Source organism: Tasmannia lanceolata, unplaced genomic scaffold (assembly GCF_043159265.1).
Source record: "Tasmannia lanceolata isolate RefF3 unplaced genomic scaffold, GAP_Taslan_0.1 ptg000015l, whole genome shotgun sequence".
Classification (NCBI taxonomy): domain Eukaryota; kingdom Viridiplantae; phylum Streptophyta; class Magnoliopsida; order Canellales; family Winteraceae; genus Tasmannia; species Tasmannia lanceolata.
In genome coordinates this window covers 33,212,119-33,234,616 of record NW_027518692.1, presented here as the reverse complement: position 1 = coordinate 33,234,616, position 22,498 = coordinate 33,212,119, and the positions used below count along the sequence as shown (strand labels likewise).

Here is a 22,498-nt window from a genome sequence, read left to right as displayed (position 1 = left end):
TGGATCGACCAGTAACTTTTGGCCAACACACATGGACTTGATGATCCCATTTCGATTTTGGTGACCCCATTTTTTATACCTGATGACCCCAAAACCAATGACTTGAAAACCCCAAGTGGATCGGCCAATAACTTTTGGCCAACACACATAGACTTGATGATCCCATTTCGATTTTGGTGACCCCATTTTTAATACCCGATGACCCTAAAACCGATGACTTGAAAACCCCATGTGAATCGGCCAGTAACTTTTGGCCAACACACATGGACTTGATGATCCTATTTTGATTTTGGTGACCCCATTTTTGATACCCGATGACCCCAAAATCGATGACTTGAAAACCCCAAGTGGATCGGCCAGTAACTTCGGCCAACACACCCGGGCATCTTTAATCCCATTTCGATTTCGGTGACCCCAATTTTTATATCTGATAACCCAAAAATAAGGACTTGAAAACCCCCAGCTTCACATAACCCTTTTTGTAGACTTGATAATCTTCTACCAGTAACTTGATAATCCTCCAATGGAATTACAATTCTACTCATGATGGAATAACAAAAGATATGGATCCAAAGAAATGGATGTTGTATTCATTCAATGTGCTTCATGTATTACATCCCAATTCATTTAGTACAAAAAAAATTAGAATGGTTAAGTACCCAGAAAAATATTTTTGTAGCCACCTTGTCTGGTTAAGTACATAAAAAACATATCATTTACAAGTAATCCACTTGTCTTCCAAAAAAAGAGACTGAAGTCATCCATCGTATGCAACTAATCCAATTGTCTTCCAAAAAAATAGACTGAAGTCATCCATCATATACAACTAATCAACTTGTGTTTCAAAAAAGAGAGTGAAGCCATCGATGCATTGTCTCAGGAACACACCTTTACAAGAAGAAAGGAGGTTCACAAGGTACACCAGACCTAAAAAATACCAGCACCACAGTTAATTATTCTTGAAAAATATTTTTTTCTAGAAAAAGAATAATTCATATAATGTGTACCACGTACCTGTTGAAAATAGGTGCAGAAGGTCCAATGGCAGTTTCGTCAACAGGTTGTCTTACGATGGGAGGTTCTTTGCAACTTCTTTTGTTGTGACCAAGTTGTCCACATGTGGTGCAATTGTAATGTAATCCGCTTTGCAATTCACGATCCGTTCTTCTCGTACGCGGCCTTCCAGGTGGCCTCTTTGCACGTGGTGGTAATAATGTCATTAAAGGTTCTGGAGGAACTTGCCATTGGGTCTGATCAAGTGTAGGGTGCAATACCTCATCGTATGTATCTCGATACCTCTGTACATGATACCATTCTTTGCAGTAATCGTAAGGATCAAAATCTGTGATGCCAATAGCTGCCATGGCATGTCCGCACGGTAGTTCAATCGTTTAGAAAGCACGACAGGTGCATGTTTGCAGGTGTAGGTTCACAGCATCAACATTTTCAAGGGACTTTACTTCATAATCATGAACACCTATTCGATAAGCTGTATATTGGCGGCTTTCTTCCCTTGCCAATGTCATATGTTCTTCTGCGTAACGGGTCAACTTTGTCTGCCAACCTTGACCCATTTCTTGACGTTTCTGCAAGAAGTCAGAAGTCTTCCATCGAGTGTGTTCTACCAATGATGCAATCGGCAATTTTCTCTCATCCTTCAAGACAACATTGAAACACTCCGACCTATTGGTCGTCAATACATCATATCTATTCCCCTTAAAATAAAAACTAGCCCAATGTTCATTGGGGATGTCACTTATCCACTTGTGTGCATTTTCATTCCTTTCCTTAATCTTCTCAATTGTTTCTTTAAAAACACATTCTCTCAATGCCCGTGCAGCTCTCCAAAATAATTTCTTTAGTAAAAGATCTTTGAACACAAAATAGAAATTGGCGGCGAGGTGACGCATGCAATAACTATGATTTGCATTAGGTAATTCTATAGGTACTGCTTGCATCAACCCCTTCTGTCGATCAGAGCATATGGTGAATACGTTCGTCTCCGCTGACATTACGTTTTCTCTCACCAACCTAAGAAACCACCTCCAACTATCTTTGTTCTCGGTCTCGACAACTACAAACGCTAATGGAAATAATCCGTTTTACCGTCAACCTCGACTGCAATCAATAAGATTCCTAGATACTTTCCTCGTAGATGTGTACCATCGACTAAAACTATAGGTCTGAGTGTTCGATTAAAGGAACGTATGCTGGGACCAAATGTCCAAAATAAGCGAACAAACCTATCATCTCCCCTTGGACGTAAATCTCTTCCACGGAAACACGCATATGGGTGCCAGGATTTCTTCTCATCATCTCAACTGAAAGTGCAGGCAATATGCGGTAAGAGTCCTCAACATTCCCACACTTAATTTCAAGGATGATGTTCATCTCAATGTACGCTTTTCGATAGCTTATAGATATATTCCAATGCATCTTAATATATTCTCTTATGATCCTTGTCCCGATCTCTTCTGGGCGATGAATAAGCGTAAGCATGTCTTAGCAACCCAAGCTGATGTTACAAGAGGGTGATCATTGCACCTTAGTTGAGTTGTGCACGTATGGTCGGGAACAAACGTCTTCACTAACACATAAGTCATATGATTAATGCCAGATATACGCCATTTGCAACCTTCTTCCTTACATCGAACGGCATATTTTTTTGGTGTTGACTTTGATTTCACAAACTTAAATCTTTGCCGAATTGCATACTCTCAAACTCCCTGCTTGAACTGTTTCATATCTGCAAACATTGCCCCACACGTTAACTTCTCAAGCTCAGCATTATCAGCATCTACCTCATGAGCCCCAACAAACATATCATCTACTTCCATTTGCAGCCTGCTGTCATGAGGGTGTAGACACCCCATTTTGACCGGACCCAGGTTCGCGAGTAGTTGTGCGCAACCTTATCAAACCAGTGAGCTGGGGTCCCAAATTGAACCCTGGGGTAGCTTAAGGTCTCCCGTAGATCTCCGTAAAATTTCGTCAAGATCCGAGCGCGTTTGCTCAGTGAACGAGGCAAGAGAGTGAGCGCAATACGTACCAAAAGGAGGGTGATTCATCTAAAAAGGGGGTTGTCTGCGAGAAAAAAGAAGGCAAATATATCATTTTATACAAAAAGGGGATTGAATTAGCCCGTCTGGGACGGAGCCGATTCGTGCGCCCATCAATCTTGGTGCGCCTATCAATCATGGGAAGTGCCAATATCAACAATGTTTTTTTAGTATATATTTGAAAAATCATAGAAAAGAAGGGAGGAATTTCTCATTTTTTCGTTCCAGAGAGATAAGAGCGAGAGATTTTTGTTTTATCTTTTCCTTCCGATCGTATTCTCCGATCAAGATCTGTCGGATTCTGGTCTGTTTCCGACGGTAAGTTGCTTTTCCCTTTTCTCTGTTAGATCTTGATCATTTTCCTTCTTTTCCGATCAAGATATCTAAAACCCAAATCCTATTTTCCGATCGAGAGCTTCTTTTTCCGATCATATTTCTCGTTTAATTTTGCCGAATTCCAGCAAGCTCTGGCCAATTTCCTTTCATTTTTACTGTTTGATTTTCGTTATTTTTTAACTCTCCCTTTCTTTTGGTTCTGTTCGTAGTCTTCTATTAAAAATCTAGGTAAATTCTTGTAAAATCAGAGAGAGAGAAAGTGAGAGAGAGAGAATAGATCTTATTCTCTGATTGTTTTGATCGGAGCTCCGGTTTGCTTATTCTTCAAACCCTAACTTTCTATTTTTCTTGCCCTTCCTCCAGGCTCCGGCCGATCATTGATACCTTGAATCCATTTTTCCTCTTTGAATTTGTCTGTGAGAGAAAGATCTGAGATCTGAGATCTCAGATCTGAGAAAAGAGGGAGAGAAATTCAAAGAAAGAAAGGCCAAGAGATTTCACTCATTCTTTTCAGATCGAGATCATTTCCGATCTTTTCTTTCATTTGATTTTGTCGGATTCCGGCGAGCTCCGATCTGAGAGTGAAAGAAAGCTCGGACCAAGATCTGAACAATACTGACTCAGATCTGTGCATTTGAAGCTTAGATTGGTGCTTTTCAAGTATAAATTGGAGCATAAGTACTAAAGGTAAGAGCATCTTCACGTTTATTTATAAATCTTGTGTTAAAATTCCTTGAGATATGAGCAATAATCAGATCCTTTTTCTTTACTCGGTTTTTTAGCTAGTTTAAAGCTTTGTTAGAACTTCTTATTACAGTTTGAGTGGATCTCCCTTGCTAATACTTTTTATATTAGTAATGTTTCTCATTTTTCTTTATATAATTTTGTTGAAGATTTTTCATGTTCTCTGTATAAGGTTGGATTTAAGTCATTTCAATCCATTTATATATGTACTATCTGTGTTTGTATGTTGAAATTGATATGTATATAAAAAAAATAATAAGTTCTTGTGGCATAGAATTTATTTGATTTTTGGGTCATTTTATCAAAAGATGGAGTGAGTAGATATGTGCAATTATATCTAATATGGTTGATTTCATCCTTTACCTCACCCCTATTTTGATTCTGCATTTTCTGATGTACCGTTCTAGTTTTACTAGTTCATGTTGAGATTAATAGGTGGCAGATATTAATAATATGATGGTAATGTCTGTTAGTGCTGTATGTTGCGGATGCCAAGGTTTATTAGTAGTGTTCATTTTATTGAAAATTTCATGGAATTCAAGCAGAACAAGTTTTTGTCTGCAGAAAAGCAAATCGTTACTGCAAATCCAGACATAAATATTGTTGATATATGCGATGATGATGAGTTTGTTGTTCTTGCATGTGATGGCATTTGGTTGGCATCTATGTGGGTGGTCAAAGTCTGACGGAGTATTCATGAATGGGAGCCTTTCATTTATATATCTGGAGACTAGCCTTCTGAGCTTCAGAGAGGGGGCAAATTTTTTTGCAGTAGTTTTGAATAAAATTTAGCTGAATTGCCTCGCCCTCACATAAAGTTATACAGTTTGAAATGGGGATATATCTCAGTACCCCCAAAACTGAAAAGTTCTCTGAAGATGGCGAGAATGAAAAACTTAGGTATGGTTTGTCCTCTATGCAAGGGTGGCGTGCAACTATGGAAGGTGCTCATGCAGCTTTACCAAATCTTGACAATTGCACGTCATTCTTTGGTGTTTACGATGGTCATGGAGGTAAAGTAGTTGCTAAGTTCTGTGCGAAATATCTTCATGCACATGTCCTAAAAAATGAAGCATATTCGATTGGAGATTTAGGTGCTTCTGTACAGAAAGCTTTCTTCAGAATGGATGAGATGATGCGTAGACTATTAGTGAAACAAAGTTATACTCTGTAGTAGCTGTTTTAGCTTGTTAAAATAATATGGAGCTGCCGCCCTGCCATGAATGGTTGCTGTCCATCAGTGTATAATTGTTGTCCTACAGTTTATAGGCTTTGAAGTTGTAATTCAGTTAAGTTTGCATGATATGAAATATTGTCTTTGAGTAGAACTCATTCCTTTGAGTGCTCTGAATATTTGAAGCAATTGTCTAGTCTTTTGTGTGCCTTCAGGTGTTGGTTCTCTATTCATTGCAAGAGGGCGATGAAGGCGCTAGCCCAAGCCCATCCTTTGGGGACTTGCTTAGTCCGAGTAGGTTTCCCCTCTTAGTTTAGTAGACTTACTTAGTCTCTTAGACACCATTAGATGGTAGTTTCTCTTCTTCATTTAGGAGACCATTGTGGTCTCATTAGCGAGTACCGTTCTAGGAGACACGCTTTGTCTCGTTAGGCAGCTCTCCTCTGGGGACAAGCCTCGTTGCTTAGAGCCTCCCATTTAGAGAGACAATTTGTGTCTCTATAGAGCTGGCTTTATCTGTCCACTTTTCAACTATGTTTTGCACTAAAATTTTTATAAATTGGGAATATCATTTGATATATTCGTATAATCTGTTGAAAATCTAATACTCTTCTTATACTAAGCTTTGAGTTAGGTTTTGAAGATGGTGATGAATGGATTATTCAGGTGAGACTATCTTGAAACCTTATCATACTTTCTTTTATTTCATTAGGCTACTCAGCGGCTGGTCTGGGCTAATTAATTTTATAAATTGTTTAATTGAAGAAGGAAATCAGATGATTTGCACTATTCGATGTCCTTGACACGAATATCGTCTGATTTCAAGGCGGTTTGTAGAAATATTATTGTGTAGGAAATCAGATGATTACTTTGGCATCATCTGATTTCATTGGAGTCCCCGTATTGGGGTTTGTGGTTGGCTTTGAAATGTTTGATATTGTTTTACTTTATTAGGCTATCCAGCGGCTGGTCTGGACTAATTAATGTTGTTTATCATTTTATGATTGCTATTCTTACAGATTGTGCACTCTTTAGTTGTAAATCATACTTTGCTAATACTTGATTTGTTTTTATAATAATTGAATGGAAATTTGAGATTACCTGGTAGCCTTTTTCTTCTCTATTTTGATTAGACTAACACAGTCTTCTAGATTTCTTTTAGACTTCTTTAGATACTAGAACCTTTACTAGAAGACATACTTTGTCTCGTTAGGCGATCCTCCTTTGGAGGCAAGCCTCTTCTTTAGCTTAACCTCAGGGAGGTTGCTTTGATTCTGATAAATGATTAGCCTTTAGAAGGCCTGCTTGGCCTCATTTGTAGAATCCTCTCTGAGGTTGCACCTCAACTTGTTCCTCTGTTAACTAGAGACCAATTTGGTCAATTAGTTGTCTTAGCCTTGCTTACCCCTTGCGAGGGCAATGATAAGGTTACTTGGAGCCCATCTTTGTGTGTGTTTGGGAGACCCGTCTGGTCTCATTCTCTCGTTAGTACTCTTTGTGCACCGTTTGGTTTTGGGAGAACACCCTACTCGGCTTGGCTTTATACCCCTACCCTTATGGGTATTGGGTTGCACATTTGTTGCACCCTAGGGCTAGGTAGCTGTCCGGCCCGGCTGGGTGTTTTACCTTTGCCAAATATGCACAAGGTCTCTTATTCCTTTTGCTTGTGAGCTTCTCCTTATTCGATAGTTCATTCGCATAGGAGTTACCCCTTGATTAGAGAGTCTTTGACTCATTCATCCTTTATGTAGTGTTATTAGAGAGTCTTTGACTCATTTATCCTTTAATTAGCATTAGTGGAGTCTTTGACTCGTGTTTCTTTCTCTTTTAGAGAGTCTTTGATTCGTTTATCCTTTAGTCGGTGTTTTTTTGGAGTCTTTGACTCGTGTTCCATCTCTTAGAGAGTCTTTGACTCATTTATCTTTTAGTCGATGTTTTTGGAGTCTTTGACTCGTGTTTCCATCTCTTAGAGAGTCTTTGACTCGTATATCCTTTAGTTGTTGTCAGTGGAGTCTTTGACTCGTGTTTTCATCTCTTAGAGAGTCTTTGACTCGTATATCTTTTAGTTGTTGTCAGTTGAGTCTTTGACTCATGTTTTCGTCTCTCTTAGAGAGTCTTTGAATCGTGTTTCCATTTCTTTCAGAGAATCTTTGGCTCATTTATTCCTTTGGTGATGTTATTAGAGAGTCTTTGACTCATTTATCTCTTTCGCAGTTTTCTTAGAGAGTCTTTGACTCATTTGTTCTTTCAGTTGGATTTATTAGAGAGTCTTTGACTCGCCTTTCCTTTTGCAGTATCATTAGAGAGTCTTTGACTCCGTTATCTCATTTTCAGTGTTATCATTTGCTCTTATTAGGGAGTTTTTGACTCATTTATCCTCTAGTTGCTTTTATTAGAGAGTCTTTGACTCGGTTGCTTCCTTTGTGCTGTTATTAGAGAGTCCTTGACTCATTTGCTCTTATAATGGTATTATTAGAGCATAGTTTCCCTTATTCACCCTAGGGTTTGTCCCTAGGGTGTTATTTTGTATATTCCCTCCGGTCTTTGGCCAAAAGGGTGAAAACATCAGAAATTTTAAAATCCATAAACATTGAAATCATTAAAAATCTCAAAAACATTAGAAACTTAAAACATAAAAAATAGTTGATTTGCTGTAAGTGTTTGATAGGTAGAGAGTTCGTTTCGAACTACGTTGGCTTGATCCTCTTTCACGAGGTACGTAGTGCAGCTTGGGATCCACATCCCAAGTCCAGCCAAACTTTTTGTAAATAATATTTTAAACCTTCTTCGAAAACCTTTAAAACCCTGTTTTTCAAAAGATCTCGCTCTAGAGTTAGGAGTTTCCCCTATATAGAGAGTTTTAGAGTTAGGTTTTTCTTTTGATAGGTCGTTTGTTTGTTTGTTTGTTGTGTGCTTGTTTTAGAGTTAGGGGTCTGTCCTAGAGTTATAGGAGCGCCTCCGTCCGGTCAGTCGGCGATCCACATAGCCGAGTGATGACTAGAGCAGGATACGTTAGTCCACCCTTTGTTTTCCTTAGGAAGCACATCCTAGTTACACATAGGTTGTAGGAACCACCTGCATTAGCCTAGGGCTAACTTGCATTTAGTTAGGGCATATAGGATGTCCTAAAATCCACAATTCACTGGAATTTAAATAATCGTACAAGAAACTTTAATAAATGGTCCGGTCTTTTAGATCGAGTCTAGGATAGAGGGCTAGGTGTCTTAGGCATTATAGCTTATAATAGGCGCGAAGAACTACGTTGCCTTGATTCTCGTGGAGGCGGGGATACATAGGCTTCTTTGGATGAATACCAGACCATCTGAAGACTCGGGCTAATAATTTAGAGTCTTAGGATTTGTTGTGTAGTTATTATATGATTTGATATGTTTTCTTACTTTTTGTACTGATCCTATACCTTTAGCTATAGCTTGCATGTGTTTGCACATCAGAACTTAGACACCCATTAGGCTTGTCACTCGTAACCTAGCTATGTTTAGGTGGCACATCTTTCATTTTATTTTATATGTGTTTATTTTTTTTATCCTCAGGAAATGCATGCTTAGGTATACGAGTCCTGAGGATTGTTCCCATTTCACATGATTTTTATTCAAACTTCTTTGGAGTTACTAAAAATGGCATAAGAGACCAAGTGCTTGCACTCGGACGAATTGGGGGTGCTCTCAGACCTTCCCCATTCGTAACCAGGCACGAACCCATACATATTTCTGGTTATCCATTGCACAGAGGATTTGATTTTAGGGTTCCATGGCATATCCATGGATGGCGACTCTGAGTTTATTTCAGGCATGTCTTGGTTTCGAGCCTTGGCTCCGGATCGAGGCATATCTCTTTCTTTTTACATCGCTACTCGTGCTATGCTATGAGGGTGGCATCCGTTTTGAGAGTTCCTCGGTAGAGCTCTCCTTCACACGTGGATGATCCAGATGGTATTAGGGACCCGTTCCCTCGCCGCCTATCTCGGATCGGGGTCCACAGAGGGACACCAAGATTTCCATCATCAACATCATGATCATCATCAATGCCATCATGATGATCCTCATCATCGTCACTATGATCATCATCATCATTCATATCTTCTTCAAAATAACCACTCATGACACAAAAATCATCTTGAAATTCATTATTGAAGTGCATTTCCAAATCTCCATCACTTTGTCTGTCGTGGATATCTTCAGTGGCATGATCCGTCAAATCATGTGTAAATTCTTCATTTAGGACAATGCGAGACCTGCATAGTTCAACAATATATAATCAGGCTAGTAGATTGATTAACTTTGAATTTCAAATATTGAAGGGGGAAAACCATTGGTAAAGAAGTACAATACCTTAGAGTCGGTTGTGTTGAATCACCTCCTATATTGGTACCATCAAGCTCATCATCGTAGTCTCTTTGCAAATCCACTTCAAAACGCGGGGGACGATTGACATTTTCTGCTTCTCGAGGAAGATTTTGGGGTGGATTCGAAGTAGATGGAATGGCTACATTATTAGAGGGTCCCGTAATAGAAATATTGTTTGGAGGCAGCATTGACGAATACAATGAATTTCTACCATTGTCACTATGCTTTTGAATATGTATATCATCATAGAATTAAACACATCTTTGTCAAACATCCTCATGATGGCTTGGAAGGCATTATCATTATCGACATCCATTAAAGTGCATATATATGGATCAACAACGTATCGACACTTTATGGATTCAATCACCTGCCCTTCTATAGTTTCGATTCTTTTCTGGATTAGAACTTTAAATTGTTGGAAATTGATTCGTCGTCCAATCGATAAGAATGTCTTCCTCCCACCGATATATTCCCATGAAACTTTATCCTTCAATTTTTCATCATAGTGTAAAGGAAGAGAAACCATTGTTTCGGCCATTTTTTTAAACACCTGCAAAGACACACAAGATGTCAGAAGAACAATGTTGAAATAAGGGGAGTTTTCAAATCTCTAAACAGGGTTGTCAACACTCTAAATGGGGGTTTTAAAGTCTCAAGAAGGAGGGTTATGAAGTCAATAAATATGGTTGGCTAGGGGGGCTCAAGTCTAAAATAGGGCTGATCAAGTAACTAAATTGGGGTTTTCAAGTGTCTATAGAGGGCTTCTCATGTCCCAAAGGGATTATCAAGTGTACCTAAATTGGGGTTAATAGATATCTAAGGGAGGGTTTTCAAGGACAAAAAGGCTTATCATGTGATTAATTGGGGGTATCAAGTATCTAGATGGGTTTCAAGACTATAGAAGGGGGCTTTTCAAATCTATGAAGGGAGTTATCCATTATCTAAATTGGATTATGTATAAGTAGGGGTTTTCAACTCTCTAGGAGGGGGTTTTCAAAGCTTCTAAAGTCTATAAGAGAGGGGTTTTTTAACTCTCCAAAAGGGGGTTGTTAAAGGTTTAAAGGGCTATAAAAGAGGGGTTTTCAAGTATCTAAGTGAGGCTTACTAAATATCTAAACAGGGTTTCCAACTCTCAAAACAAAACTTCAAAATAGGGTATCCACCTGAAATCGGGTTTTCAACTCTCAAAATAGGGTTATCCACCAGAAATCATTAGAGATGAACAAAATACAAAACCCTAAACAAGATAATACAGATATTGATAAAACAAAAACATTGCAAAAAAACTACTCACGTGTTTGTTGAGTTTTCCCAAGTCCAATGCTAGGTTAAAAAGCCTCCAAAGTAGAAAATGAAACAGTAAAGAAGAGGGAAAAGGGAAAAGGGAAAAGGGAAAAGTAGAAAAGTAAAAAGGAACGTAGTCTTTAAGAAAAAAAAAAGGCATTTTGGACCACATTTTTCCATCCGTACAGATTTTGTCCCCCCTTCGTAATTTTTGAAAAGCCTGGGTCCAGTTGATAATTTTGCCTAATTTTTGTCCCCCTTTGGTAATTGATCGTTTTTCATTTGTCTCTACGTGGCTCTAATTATATGCTGATGTCATAATTCTTAGGTATTAATCCGGTTGTAGAATTGTCCGATACACAACACTTACGACGGCCTACCCATCATGTATTTTGTCGATAAACCATCAACGTTCTCTATCAAAGTCAGAGGATGTTGGGATGAGTATGCAAATTTTATTTTGATTGCATGCATTTGATTATATTCTTTTTAACCATGCATTTAGGTTTTATCTGGCAACCTTGAAAACAAATTCCATTGAATATCTGTCTATCCAATAAGAGAGAGAGAGAGAGGCATAGAGGATTTCTTTTTGGCAAGTAATCTGGGATTGAACTTCTGACCTCAGGGGTTGAAGAGGGCATAGAAGGTTGGTGACAGGGAGATTTTGCTATAGGGGTGAATGTGGAGAGCATGAGATGGGGCAAGAAATAGGAGGAAAAAAAATTCATTGTTTGGAGTAGTTTTTTTTTTTAAATTTTATATCCCACATGGGAACGAGATTGTTTGATCGAGATGGCAAGATGACTTGATGGAGTAAGTTTTCAACAGACATACCATGACCTCGACACTTATTTCAACTAATAGGGTTGTTCAATGCAAGGTTTAAAATTTCGGTTTCGGACCTTGAAATTTCAAAATTTTAACTGAAATTTCGGTCCAAATCTGGTACAAAACCCGAAATTAATATTTTATTCAATATTAAATTTCGGTCAAAATTACTAAATACCGAAATTTCGGTGAAATATTAAATTAATATTAAAAAAATAGATTTTTTGGGAAAAATTTCAGAAAAACAGAAATTTCGGCCGAAATAAATGACCGTTTCGGTTTTGGGTGATTTCGGTGTCGGTCAATTTCGGATTTCGGTCAAAATTTAAAACCATGGTTCAATGTACGAGACATTCATTCATGGAATAAAGCATAACCGATGGGACAATCCTAACCATCAAATCAATTACTTACAAATAGATTGTTAGTATTGCAATGGTGATGATGTAAGAAACTGCTGGTTAGGGGTGGATTAAAGGGAATCATAGGCGCAGCGAAATGCCCGGGAGGAATCTGATTAAAAAAAAGCTTTTGATCCCATTATATCTTTTTTCCAAGGTACTAGTTATTAGAAGATTGATGGTTGCTACAATAGAATTCAATGGAATAAGAATACAATACCAAATTAATCACCTGACTTAGTAAACATTGCTTGACCTACTGCTTGCTTGGCTTCACACTTTCTCAAATCAGACACCTTGGAAGCCATTTCCACGAACATGGAAGATTGAAAAAGAACTCTTCTTCATCTCTTGGGCATCGTAAGATTAAATTGACGGTCAGATATCAATCAAAAGTGGGACCCATTATCCATCAAAAGTGGGACCCTTTATGCCCTATTTAAGCGCGCCTCTTGTCTATTCAAGTAACTTCCCAACCTAATAGACTTCACACTCAAAACAAACTGCCAGAAAAACTAGGGTTTTCAATTAGGAAAATTTAGGGTTCTTCTTCTTCTTCTTATAGCCCCTGTTCTTCACACTCAAATCAAAACTACAGCAAAAAAAAAAAAAAAACGAGGGTTTTGAATTATATTATCCTTCTCTCGGTCTGAAAAATCTAGGGTTTTTCTTCTTCTTCCTCGTTCTTCATGACGACGATCGTTGCAACTACAGAGGAGGATCCCGCGCTCGCGGTCGTTAGATTCACATCGGAGCTCGCGTGGGCCGATGCAGGACCTGAGGTACTGAAATCAGTCTTCGATTTTTCTCCGATTTCGACATGTTATATATCAGTTGATATTATTCGTAGAAACAGCAGAGTTATGCAGATCATGAGTCCAAAACATATTATTGGTCTCAAAATTGCGTTTAATTTTGAATCCAATAATCCGTTTTGAAAGCAAAATCGATTCTCCAAATCCAAAACAACCAGGGCCTTAGAACGGCAGATACTGGGGAGAGACACTATCTAGGGAGGCCGTGAAACCAAGCAACCAAATCATCTTCTAGATTGTGAGGCTTTATCACCTTATCTCTTCCTCCTTTTTCCTCTTCTTTTTTGATGGGTAAGCTGGGGTTTGGCGGGGACCACTACCGCGGTTTATTTGATAAACAGAGAAAAGATTCATTCATGGGCACAATACGCCATCCCTAACTTGAAATACATGAGTAAGGGAGAACTATAACTCAAGGAAGATGAACTCTAAGCTTATCTTCTTGATCTTAGGATTTTATGTCCTTTGAAATGTAGGCTAAAGAGGCAATTTTTATTCTTACTGTTCCACTAAAATCCTATTTCTTTAAAAATCATAAGGTTTTACCAGCCTTTGTATACAAGCCAAAGGCAAAGATACGAGTTTACAATTACTGCTATTACCACTTTTTTTTTATCTTAAATTGCAGCTAATGTGAAGTCTGGTAGATCTGTCGAATGAGGTACTTTTAGAACTTGTACTAATCAGATAGTGATATATTTGGATGAATTTTAAATATTTTACTGCTTCAAATATATGTGATTTTAGACACCCTTTTGCAAATATGTGATGTAGAATGCTTTTAACAACATTGATTCTTAGAATAGCGAGCGCACAGACACACACACACACACACAGAGAGAGAGAGAGAGAGAGAGAGAGAGAGAGAGAGAGAGAGAGAGAGAGAGAGAGAGAGAGAGAGAGAGATGCTGGAGATTATTTTGAGTTATCTTGAGGGTGAGGCGACGGGAAGGTTTCTCCATTGTGTCTTGGTCGTCACAGGTTCGAGTCATGGAAACAGCCTCTGTGCAAAGCAGGGGTAAGGCTGCGTCCATCTAGCCCTCGCCATACCCCGCAATTGCGGGAGCCTCGTGCACTGGACCTCCTTTTTTTTGTTGCATGTAATCGAATAGTTTAAAATAAAGTTCCATGACATTGAGAATGAATACTTGAAACAAGTATTGGACCACTTATCCCCATATAGTATGAACCGAATGTCCATATGCAGTAAATTTATGGCCTTGAAAAGATGTAATGAAAGTTCAAAATAACATTAAAACTGTTTCATTTAGATATGTGAGCATGTGTAGAATACATGGTCTTCGAGCTTAGAGTGATCGTCCCTTCTGCATTATTTTGCAACTCTATGTTTTATTGCTTGCCATGTAGGATGGTTATTTCTTCTCATAATATGAGTTCATTACATGCATTTTCTGAATTCAGATAACATACGGTTCTCTAAATCTAAAAGTTGCCTATTGTTTCTCTACTAACAGGTTGCAGAGCCTCAGGTCACCAGACTATGCATTGAGGCACAAGAATGCATGGTGATGGGTAGATGGTTAGATCTGGCCAATCTCACGCTTACTTCTGTTGACTCGATATTTTCAAAAGTGTCTGAGAAAGGTAGGAATTTCTGCTATCCATTTTCATTTTGAGTTAGCAATATCTACCCTAGATTATAATGGTACATAGAAGGCATTATCTTGCCACATTCCTCCATATTAAACAATGTACACTTTTTTTGTGAACTGTTAAACAATGCACACTTATGTACTCTCTACAGATAAATGTGTAAAAATGACTGAAAGGTTTTCACAGTGCATAGTGTACATGTACTATATATTTTCATCATGAGAAAGCAAGTCAGATGGTAATCAAAAGGCTTCCAAGGTTTCCCACATGTATAAATTTGTTGATACCCTCACTTGTTTGTGGCATGGAGATCACTTTTGCTGACTATTTTTCTTGGACTGTGCTTGATGAACTAGCATCTTGGCTTTTATTGCCATTGGTTGCTCAACCACCAATGGCAACAAGTTTAGGATCAGAGCAATATGACTAGTAACTCATATGTAGGGTACACAATCGTGTTCTAAACTATAGGTAAATCATCCCTGATCTATATAATATGATGCTACGCGCCTACGCTTCAATCACTATTATATAGAACTTAAAAGCATGGGAACCATAGGGCTGTTAATTTTGCTTCGAAGAAGGGGTACATTTATTTAGTAACTAAAACATTTATCATACTTAATATCAATACTTTCAGAATTTTATATTATATTCACACCCATGTACAATATAACCAATGGTTTAATATGTAATGCATTTCACATATGACGAATGCTAGGCTCAATCTTAAGAGCTATAGTTCCTTGCTTGAAGCCTACGATACATGTTTGGACTTTGGTGTGGGGAGGTGTTACGATCAAAGTCACGGGTGCATGTGTGGCATCGGGGCAGCTTGGGGGGCGGGGGGGGGGGGGGGGGGGATGTATTTCCTTGAAAACATGTTTTGGAAATAGAAGCAAAACGTGAAAAAATGGAAACTTGGGGGAGACCTATGATAAATGTTTTTCAGAGTCACACCAACACATTGTGAAATATATATTGAAAACGAAAACAAAAGATCTTTTTTTCTTTTTTCTTTTTTTTTAGATAAGGCAAGAATATTATTAAAGGAAAGAAAAGGGGGAACCCCAAGGACCTAGATGCTCACCATACAATCAAGGATAGAGAAAAGAAAAGAAAATATAAAGAAAGAAAAACTCCATCATGGAGGAAATCTCAAGGAAGCAAGATTCGTTCCTGGAGGGGTGGGGATTCACGATTCCCCGAAACGCGAACCCGATTCGGGATTCGATTCGAATCCCCGAAAATTGAGAATCGGGGTTCGGATTCGTCAGATTCCGATTCCCAATTTATGGGAACCCCGATTCCCACTTTATAGGAACCCTGATTCCCAGGCAAATCCCTAGCGAATCCCAACTCCCCAGCGACTCCCCGACGAATCTCCGGCGAATCCCCGGCGAATCTCTGGCAAACCCACGATTCTCGCTTCCAACCATCCCTGGAGCCTTCGATTCCCGCTTTCGATTCCCACCCTGGCAACCTTGGGAAATCTAACAACTCAATAATTGTCCTCTCCACCGTGGAACGGACCAATCGATCTACATCATTATTTACCGACTACCAAGCAAGCTGGAACTTCACTTGGTGTCCCTCAGTGCAATCCAATATCTCATCAATGGCTTTGAGGAATCTACACGGGATCATACCTATCTGATTTAACAATCTAATCACATCGAGAGTATCACCTAAACAATTAGGCCGTCAATATCTTGCCTTCTTGTCTTTTAAAAAAAAAAAAAATCTTGCCTTCCTGTCTGTCAGATCCAACAATCTAATCTCACCGAGAGAATCGCCTTCAACATTCTGGCTAAATCGGGTGCCAATAGATCAAGTTTGGAGTGGTTTGATTATATGCCACCCTAAGTTCTGTAATTTTCTTTATTTTCTTTCTTTCTTTTTTCTTTGTATTCTTTCTGTGGACCATCTCGGTTCCCTTTTATTTTAATATATTACCATTTCAAAAAAAAAGAATCACTTTCAACAATTAGGCCGTCAATATCTTGCCTTCCTGTCTGTCAAATCCGGTGAAGAATAGTGCGCACTTCCACTTCACTTGAATCTTTTATTCCAATTGGTCCAGATAATACTCAATATGTAAAGCTAAATTCATCTCTAAGAGTTAGAAGACTATTGATCCATGTTTGGCACAGGTTTCCCAAGATATAATCTGCAAAATTCAATTTCCATTCAAAACGAGGGAAATGCTAAATTGAAGTTTGCCCTTGCAAAAAACTAGCCACAATGGCACTTCATTGGATCCGTGTCACCCAACCGCATTAGTCATTCTTTTAATTTTGCATTTTTTAGGGCTGCTGTAAATGTGGTTGGATGACTTGTGGCTCCTTTGGGGCGCTATTGCAGTTAGGTTTTTGCAAGGGAGTCATTCCTCTCAAAACAATAAATAAAAAAAGAAGTAAGAAACTACTTTTTTGTTATGGTAATAAGTAAAAAACTACTAAAAAAATAAAATATGTTTTTAGAATATGCAGAATGCCTAAGGGCATAAGTTGTCTTTGTACCCTTTCTCTCTCTTAATATAAATACATAAGTAAGGGGGAGTTCTCTCCAACTCACTAGATTCTTCCTCCATTCTTCCTCAACATATGTAAGTAAGAATATATGTGAAACATACTAAGTGCGTTCTCTCATGTTTTGGAGGCACTTCCTATCTGCAATTATGCATTAGAATTTTCTCCAACCTGGAGGGAGTTGATGCAGCAGCGCACACTCCCACAAGACCTTCAAACCAGAAACAGGAGAAGCATGACTATAGAAGAAAGAATTATTTATTAATTTTAGTGATTTTTTATATGCAGCCGACCCCAACTAGTTTGGGACAAAGGCTTTGTTGAGTTGAGTTGAGTGATTTTTATATGCATTTTCGAAAGAATTTTTCATTAATTTTCGTGATTTTTAATTATACTTTTGAAATATTTTTGTTGAGTTCATATTTTAGAAAATGGTGGGAGTGTTTAAAGCTTTTAGAGTTTCTATTTTGAAGAAAGGAGGTTTAAGTTGGAGTAGGAAGGCTGAATTGGTGCTCTGATTTATAGTTAGACAAAATTTAGGATAGATAGTAAAATTGTTAGAGGAGATTTGGGCTTGTTTAATCTAGATTTTTTTTTTTTTTGGAATTCTAGCTTGTTTGGAACTGTTTTAAAGTTGGAAATTTTGCGGGAAAGGTCTAGAAGTTTTTGCCCAAGCTCAACATGATGAGGTGTTCCCACGTAATCTTCCAAGGAGCACCATACATAAGCTAGCAAGTGGGCACTTTATGCGTGGAGTGGAAGAGACGGTTAACCTCATCTTTATTCACTATGACACAACATGATGAATTTGGTATACTTTTCTATGAACTTTGGTGTTGTGTGCGTGCGTGCGTGTGTTCCAGTAGTTTGTTTGGGGCTGGTTTGGTGGTCCTTTTTGGATTAAGAGGCACATTCTTTGGAGAATCATTCTTCATGCCACTTAGTAGGGGACTTGGAGGTAGAGAAATTATAGTATTAACTAACAATGGAGGCAATAGAAGTTGGACGATTTGTTGGGCTTTGATCATAAATGGGTTCATGAAGTAAAGACATGTTTAAAAAATTAATAAGTGAAAGCAGGTAATAGAAGTTTGTTAAAGTATAAAAGATAAACAACGCCTTTCCCTGGTGCACCTTTCAAAGAGCGAAGAATCTGAACTACCGCTGCCCAGTGAGAAATACGAGGGGCACATTTACCATTCAAAATAAAATAAAATACGAGGGGCACTCATAAACTGGCTAACTACCCCAACTGCATAAGAGATATCTAGGCGAGTAACAGTGAGATAAATAAGTTTTCCAACCAGACGATGGTACCTGCTAGGGTCATCCATCAAGTCTCCCTCTTCTGCAATCAGCTTGGTGTTTAGATCCATAGGAACACCAGTAGGCTTTGCCCCCACAAATCCAGTCTCCTCTAACAAATCAAGCACATATTTCCACTGAGAAATGGATAGACAGCAAGGGAAATGAAGACACGAACAGAGGGAATCTTGGCAACTGGAGAGAAGGTCTCCATGTAATCAACGCCGAAGGTCTGAGTGTAACCTTTGGCGGCAAGGCGAGCCTTTAGCCTCTCAACAGTATCGCCTGGTAAATATTTGATGGTGAACACCCATCTATAGCCAACGGTATGTGCCCCTCTGGATTCTTTGGCGAATAAAATGGCAATCAACCTCTATATGTTTGGTTCTCTCATGAAATACGGGATTGATGGCTATGTGAATCGCAGCTTTATTATCACAGTAGAGCTGAGCTGGAGAAGTAGCAGAGAAACCAATCTCTGACATGAGAGACCGTAACCAAAGAAGCTCCCCACTAGTATGAGGCATAGCTCGGTATTCTGCCTCAGTGCTAAACTTTGAAATTATCTCTTGTTTCTTACTTTTCCACGATGCCAGATTGCCGCCAACAAAGGCGCAATAACCCGTGGTTGATCTCCTATCTGCTGGAGATCCTGCCCAATCTGCATCACTAAATCTTTCCACTCTGACATGTCCGTTTTTCTTGAATAGCAAACCTTTCCCTGATGCACCTTTCAAATAGCGAAGAATCTGAACTACCGCTGCCCAGTGAGAAGTACGAGGGGCACTCATAAACTGGCTAACTACGCCAACTGCATAAGAGATATCTGGGCGAGTAACTGTGAGATAAATAAGTTTCCCAACCAGACGATGATACCTGCTAGGGTCATCCATCAAGTCTCCCTCTTTTGCAATCAGCTTGGTGTTTGGATCCATAGGAACACCAGCAGGTGTAGCCCCCACAAATCCAGTCTCCTCTAACAAATCAAGCACATATTTCCGCTAAGAAAGGGATAGATTGCTGCCAGAATAAGCTACCTCAATCCCTAGAAAATACTGTAGGCAACCAAGGTCTTTAGTGGAGAATTCTGCTTGTAATAGTAATATCATCCACATAGACTATAAGGAGAACATGTCTTGCTTCAGAGTGACAACTAAAGACAGAATGATCAAGTGTACATTGCCGCATGCCAATTCGCATGACAGCGTCACTAAAGCACCCAAACCATGCTCTAGGAGACTGCTTGAGCCCATACAAGGACTTGCGTAGCCTGCAAACTGAAGATGACATAACTGGATTTGTGGGGGCAAAGCCTGCTGGTGTTCCTATGGATCCAAACACTAAGCTGATTTCAGAAGAGGGAGACTTGATGGATGACCCTAGCAGGTACTGTCGTCTGGTTGGGAAACTTATTTATCTCACTGTTACTCTCCCAGATATCTCTTATGCAGTTGGGGTAGTTAGCCAGTTTATGAGTGCCCCTCGTACTTCTCGCTGGGCAGCGGTAGTTCAGATTCTTCGCTATTTGAAAGGTGCGCCAGGGAAAGGCGTTGTTTATCTTTTATACTTTAACAAAGTTCATATTGGAAAAAGGAAGAATCCATGCAGCATGTAACAACTTTTTGTTGTGTTCAAGCTCAACTTGGTGTGAGCTCTTTTTTAATGTAGGTCCTGCCAAGAAAGAAGGGGAGATTCAAAAGCATAAGGGCATTGTGTGGGCATTCTTGGGCTTCTTAGGTATTATAGATTAAAAGGAGGAAGTGCTAGCTTTGTTATATAGTTTAAGAAACTCCAGTAAGAACCCTGGGGAGGGAAGTTTACTAGTTTAGTTATACTTTTGCTTGGGCTTCTAAAAAGAATCTGGGTCCTTGGAGATTTGCATACACCTTAAATGAAATTTGGGATTTTTTGTGTGTGTGTTTAGAAGCGTCCTTTGTTCTCAACTCAACTCAACAAAGCCTTTGTCCCAAGCTAGTTGGGGTCGGCTAAATGAATCCTTTAGAAAAGAAATTCATGAAGAAGGTAAAAGGGATCTACCCGGCTCTAATCCTGGTTCTAGTTGGGTTCTTCTGCGTGGATCATTTTCTTCCATTCTATCCTATCCAAGGTTATATTCTCTTTTATGTTCCTAGCTATCAAGTCTTTCCTCACTGCTTCTACCCATGTTATTTTCGGTCTACCCTTACCTCTTTTAACTCCCTCAATTTGGCACGAGTCACCTCTTCTCACCGGAGCATCCAAAGGCCTACGTTGGATGTGTCCAAACCATCTTAAGTGGTGCTCTCTCATCTTCTCCTTGATTGGAGCCACCCGCACCTTTTTACGAATGTCTTCATTTTTAATTCTATCTAACCTTGTGTGGCCGCACATCCATCTAAGCATTCGCATCTCCGCTACACTCATCTTATGCACATGCTGCTTTTTGGTGGCCCAACATTCTGAGCTGTACAGCATGGCTGGCCTCACAGCTGTCTTATAAAACTTTCCCTTCAACTTGGTAGGGATTTTACGGTCGTACAAAACTCCTGAGGCAAGCTTCAACTTCAACCAACCTGCTCTTATTCTATGGTTAACATTCTCTTCAATCTCTCCTTCCTGATGTAGAATTGAACCAAGATATCGAAATATATCCCTCTTAGGTACCTCCTGTCCACTCATATTTACTACGTCCTCGTCCCGCCTCCTTACATTACTAAAGTTGCATTCCATATATTCTGTTTTAGTCCTACTAAAAGAGGTTTCCTTTGTTCATCTCATGCTTGAGGCAAATGATTTGTTGGTTCCTTAGCTAGAGAAGGTGCACGTGGTTTGATTTCATGAATTGGGAAATTTCTGCATATATATATATATATATATATATATATATATATATATATATATATTTTAGAATGGTTCTGTAAATGTAATATTCTTAGTAAAGGTGTTCATCAAAAACAGGAAAATATTACAGGTACGATATGACAGTAAGTGAGGTTGTTAAACAGAGAGCTTATTTACTTGACCTTGAATATGACGGTTCTTCATGATGATAAATCAACTAGGTAGGACTAATCTATGTAACACTTAGGTAGGACCACTCAGTGTAATTTACACCTAAGATTTGCCCATGTTGTGAACCAAGCAGTGTCCAGCACTGTTATTTTTTATGGTCCTTCAAACAATTGGAGTATATGCTTCTTTTGGTAGCTTTTTGCAAGAAGGTAGAAAAATTAGTTTCATTTCCAAAGCATTAAACCACAAAACTCCAAAAAATCGCATGGGGCTGCATGATGGGACACCTTTATATACACATGTGGCACGTTCTTACTCTTTTGTTATACTTGTTGAACTTTGTTCTTTATATAAATGGACTTGCTTTTTACTGTTGTGGGTTCCAGATTTGGAGTGCATCTTCACTATAATATGTAGCCTTGTGACCAGAGCTGAGAGCCTGGATGAAGCGCTGGAGATGGCTAAGCGCATATCTGCAAAAATCACCCAACAGCCGGATGACAAGCCTGCATTGCGCTTGAAGATGTAATATGATTGATTTTTTTCGAATGATAATATGATTGATTTCTTAACAATTGGATATTTATGGGCATCTCTTACCAATTTTTCCTTCTTTTACCAGCTTGTTCAATCTCTACAATCTCCTGGAGAACCCTTACAGCCGATTCTTTGTTTACACAAAGGCCCTTGATTTGGCAGTTTATGGAAAAGTTACTGAGCACATTATTCCATCTTTTAAAAAGATGGATAGTTTCTTGAAGGAATGGAACATCGGGATCCTGGACCAGAGGGAAATCTTTCTCACCATCTCTAATATTTTGAAGGAAAATAAAAGGTGCATGATACACTTGCACACACACACACACACACACACACACATATATAAAGGCACATGCTGTTTAAAAGAAAAGAAAAGAAAAGAAAGATAAAGGTATAAGAGTGTGCATGATTTTGCTCCAGTTCATAAAATTAGGAATCCCAAACCCAAGGAATTAAAATGAAAAATCTCAAAAACAAGGAGCTCATTCTCATTCAGAACATAAATT

The 22,498-nt window shown here is 38.8% G+C and overlaps 2 protein-coding genes across 2 annotated transcripts in view; one reads left to right on the top strand and one right to left on the bottom strand.

Annotated features, from left to right (window-relative positions):
* LOC143846677 (uncharacterized) overlaps positions 1–22,498 on the bottom strand; it is a 59,734-nt gene that overhangs the window by 29,287 nt on the left and 7,949 nt on the right. The window lies entirely within an intron of this gene.
* Positions 12,519–22,396, top strand: LOC143846678 (uncharacterized). Its single transcript, XM_077355176.1, has 4 exons — positions 12,519–12,978; positions 14,487–14,616; positions 21,839–21,977; positions 22,075–22,396. Exons 1-4 carry the CDS (start codon positions 12,886–12,888, stop codon positions 22,379–22,381), a joined length of 669 nt encoding a protein of 222 aa, XP_077211291.1. The 5' UTR covers positions 12,519–12,885; the 3' UTR covers positions 22,382–22,396.

Bases quoted from the DNA above. Each gene is read 5' to 3' on its own strand.
- LOC143846678 (XM_077355176.1), top strand. From the start codon at position 12,886: ATGACGACGATCGTTGCAACTACAGAGGAGGATCCCGCGCTCGCGGTC. The intron at 14,617-21,838 runs GTAGGAATTTCT...TGTGGGTTCCAG, and splicing joins TTCAAAAGTGTCTGAGAAAG to ATTTGGAGTGCATCTTCACT. The intron at 21,978-22,074 runs GTAATATGATTG...TTCTTTTACCAG, and splicing joins CCTGCATTGCGCTTGAAGAT to CTTGTTCAATCTCTACAATC.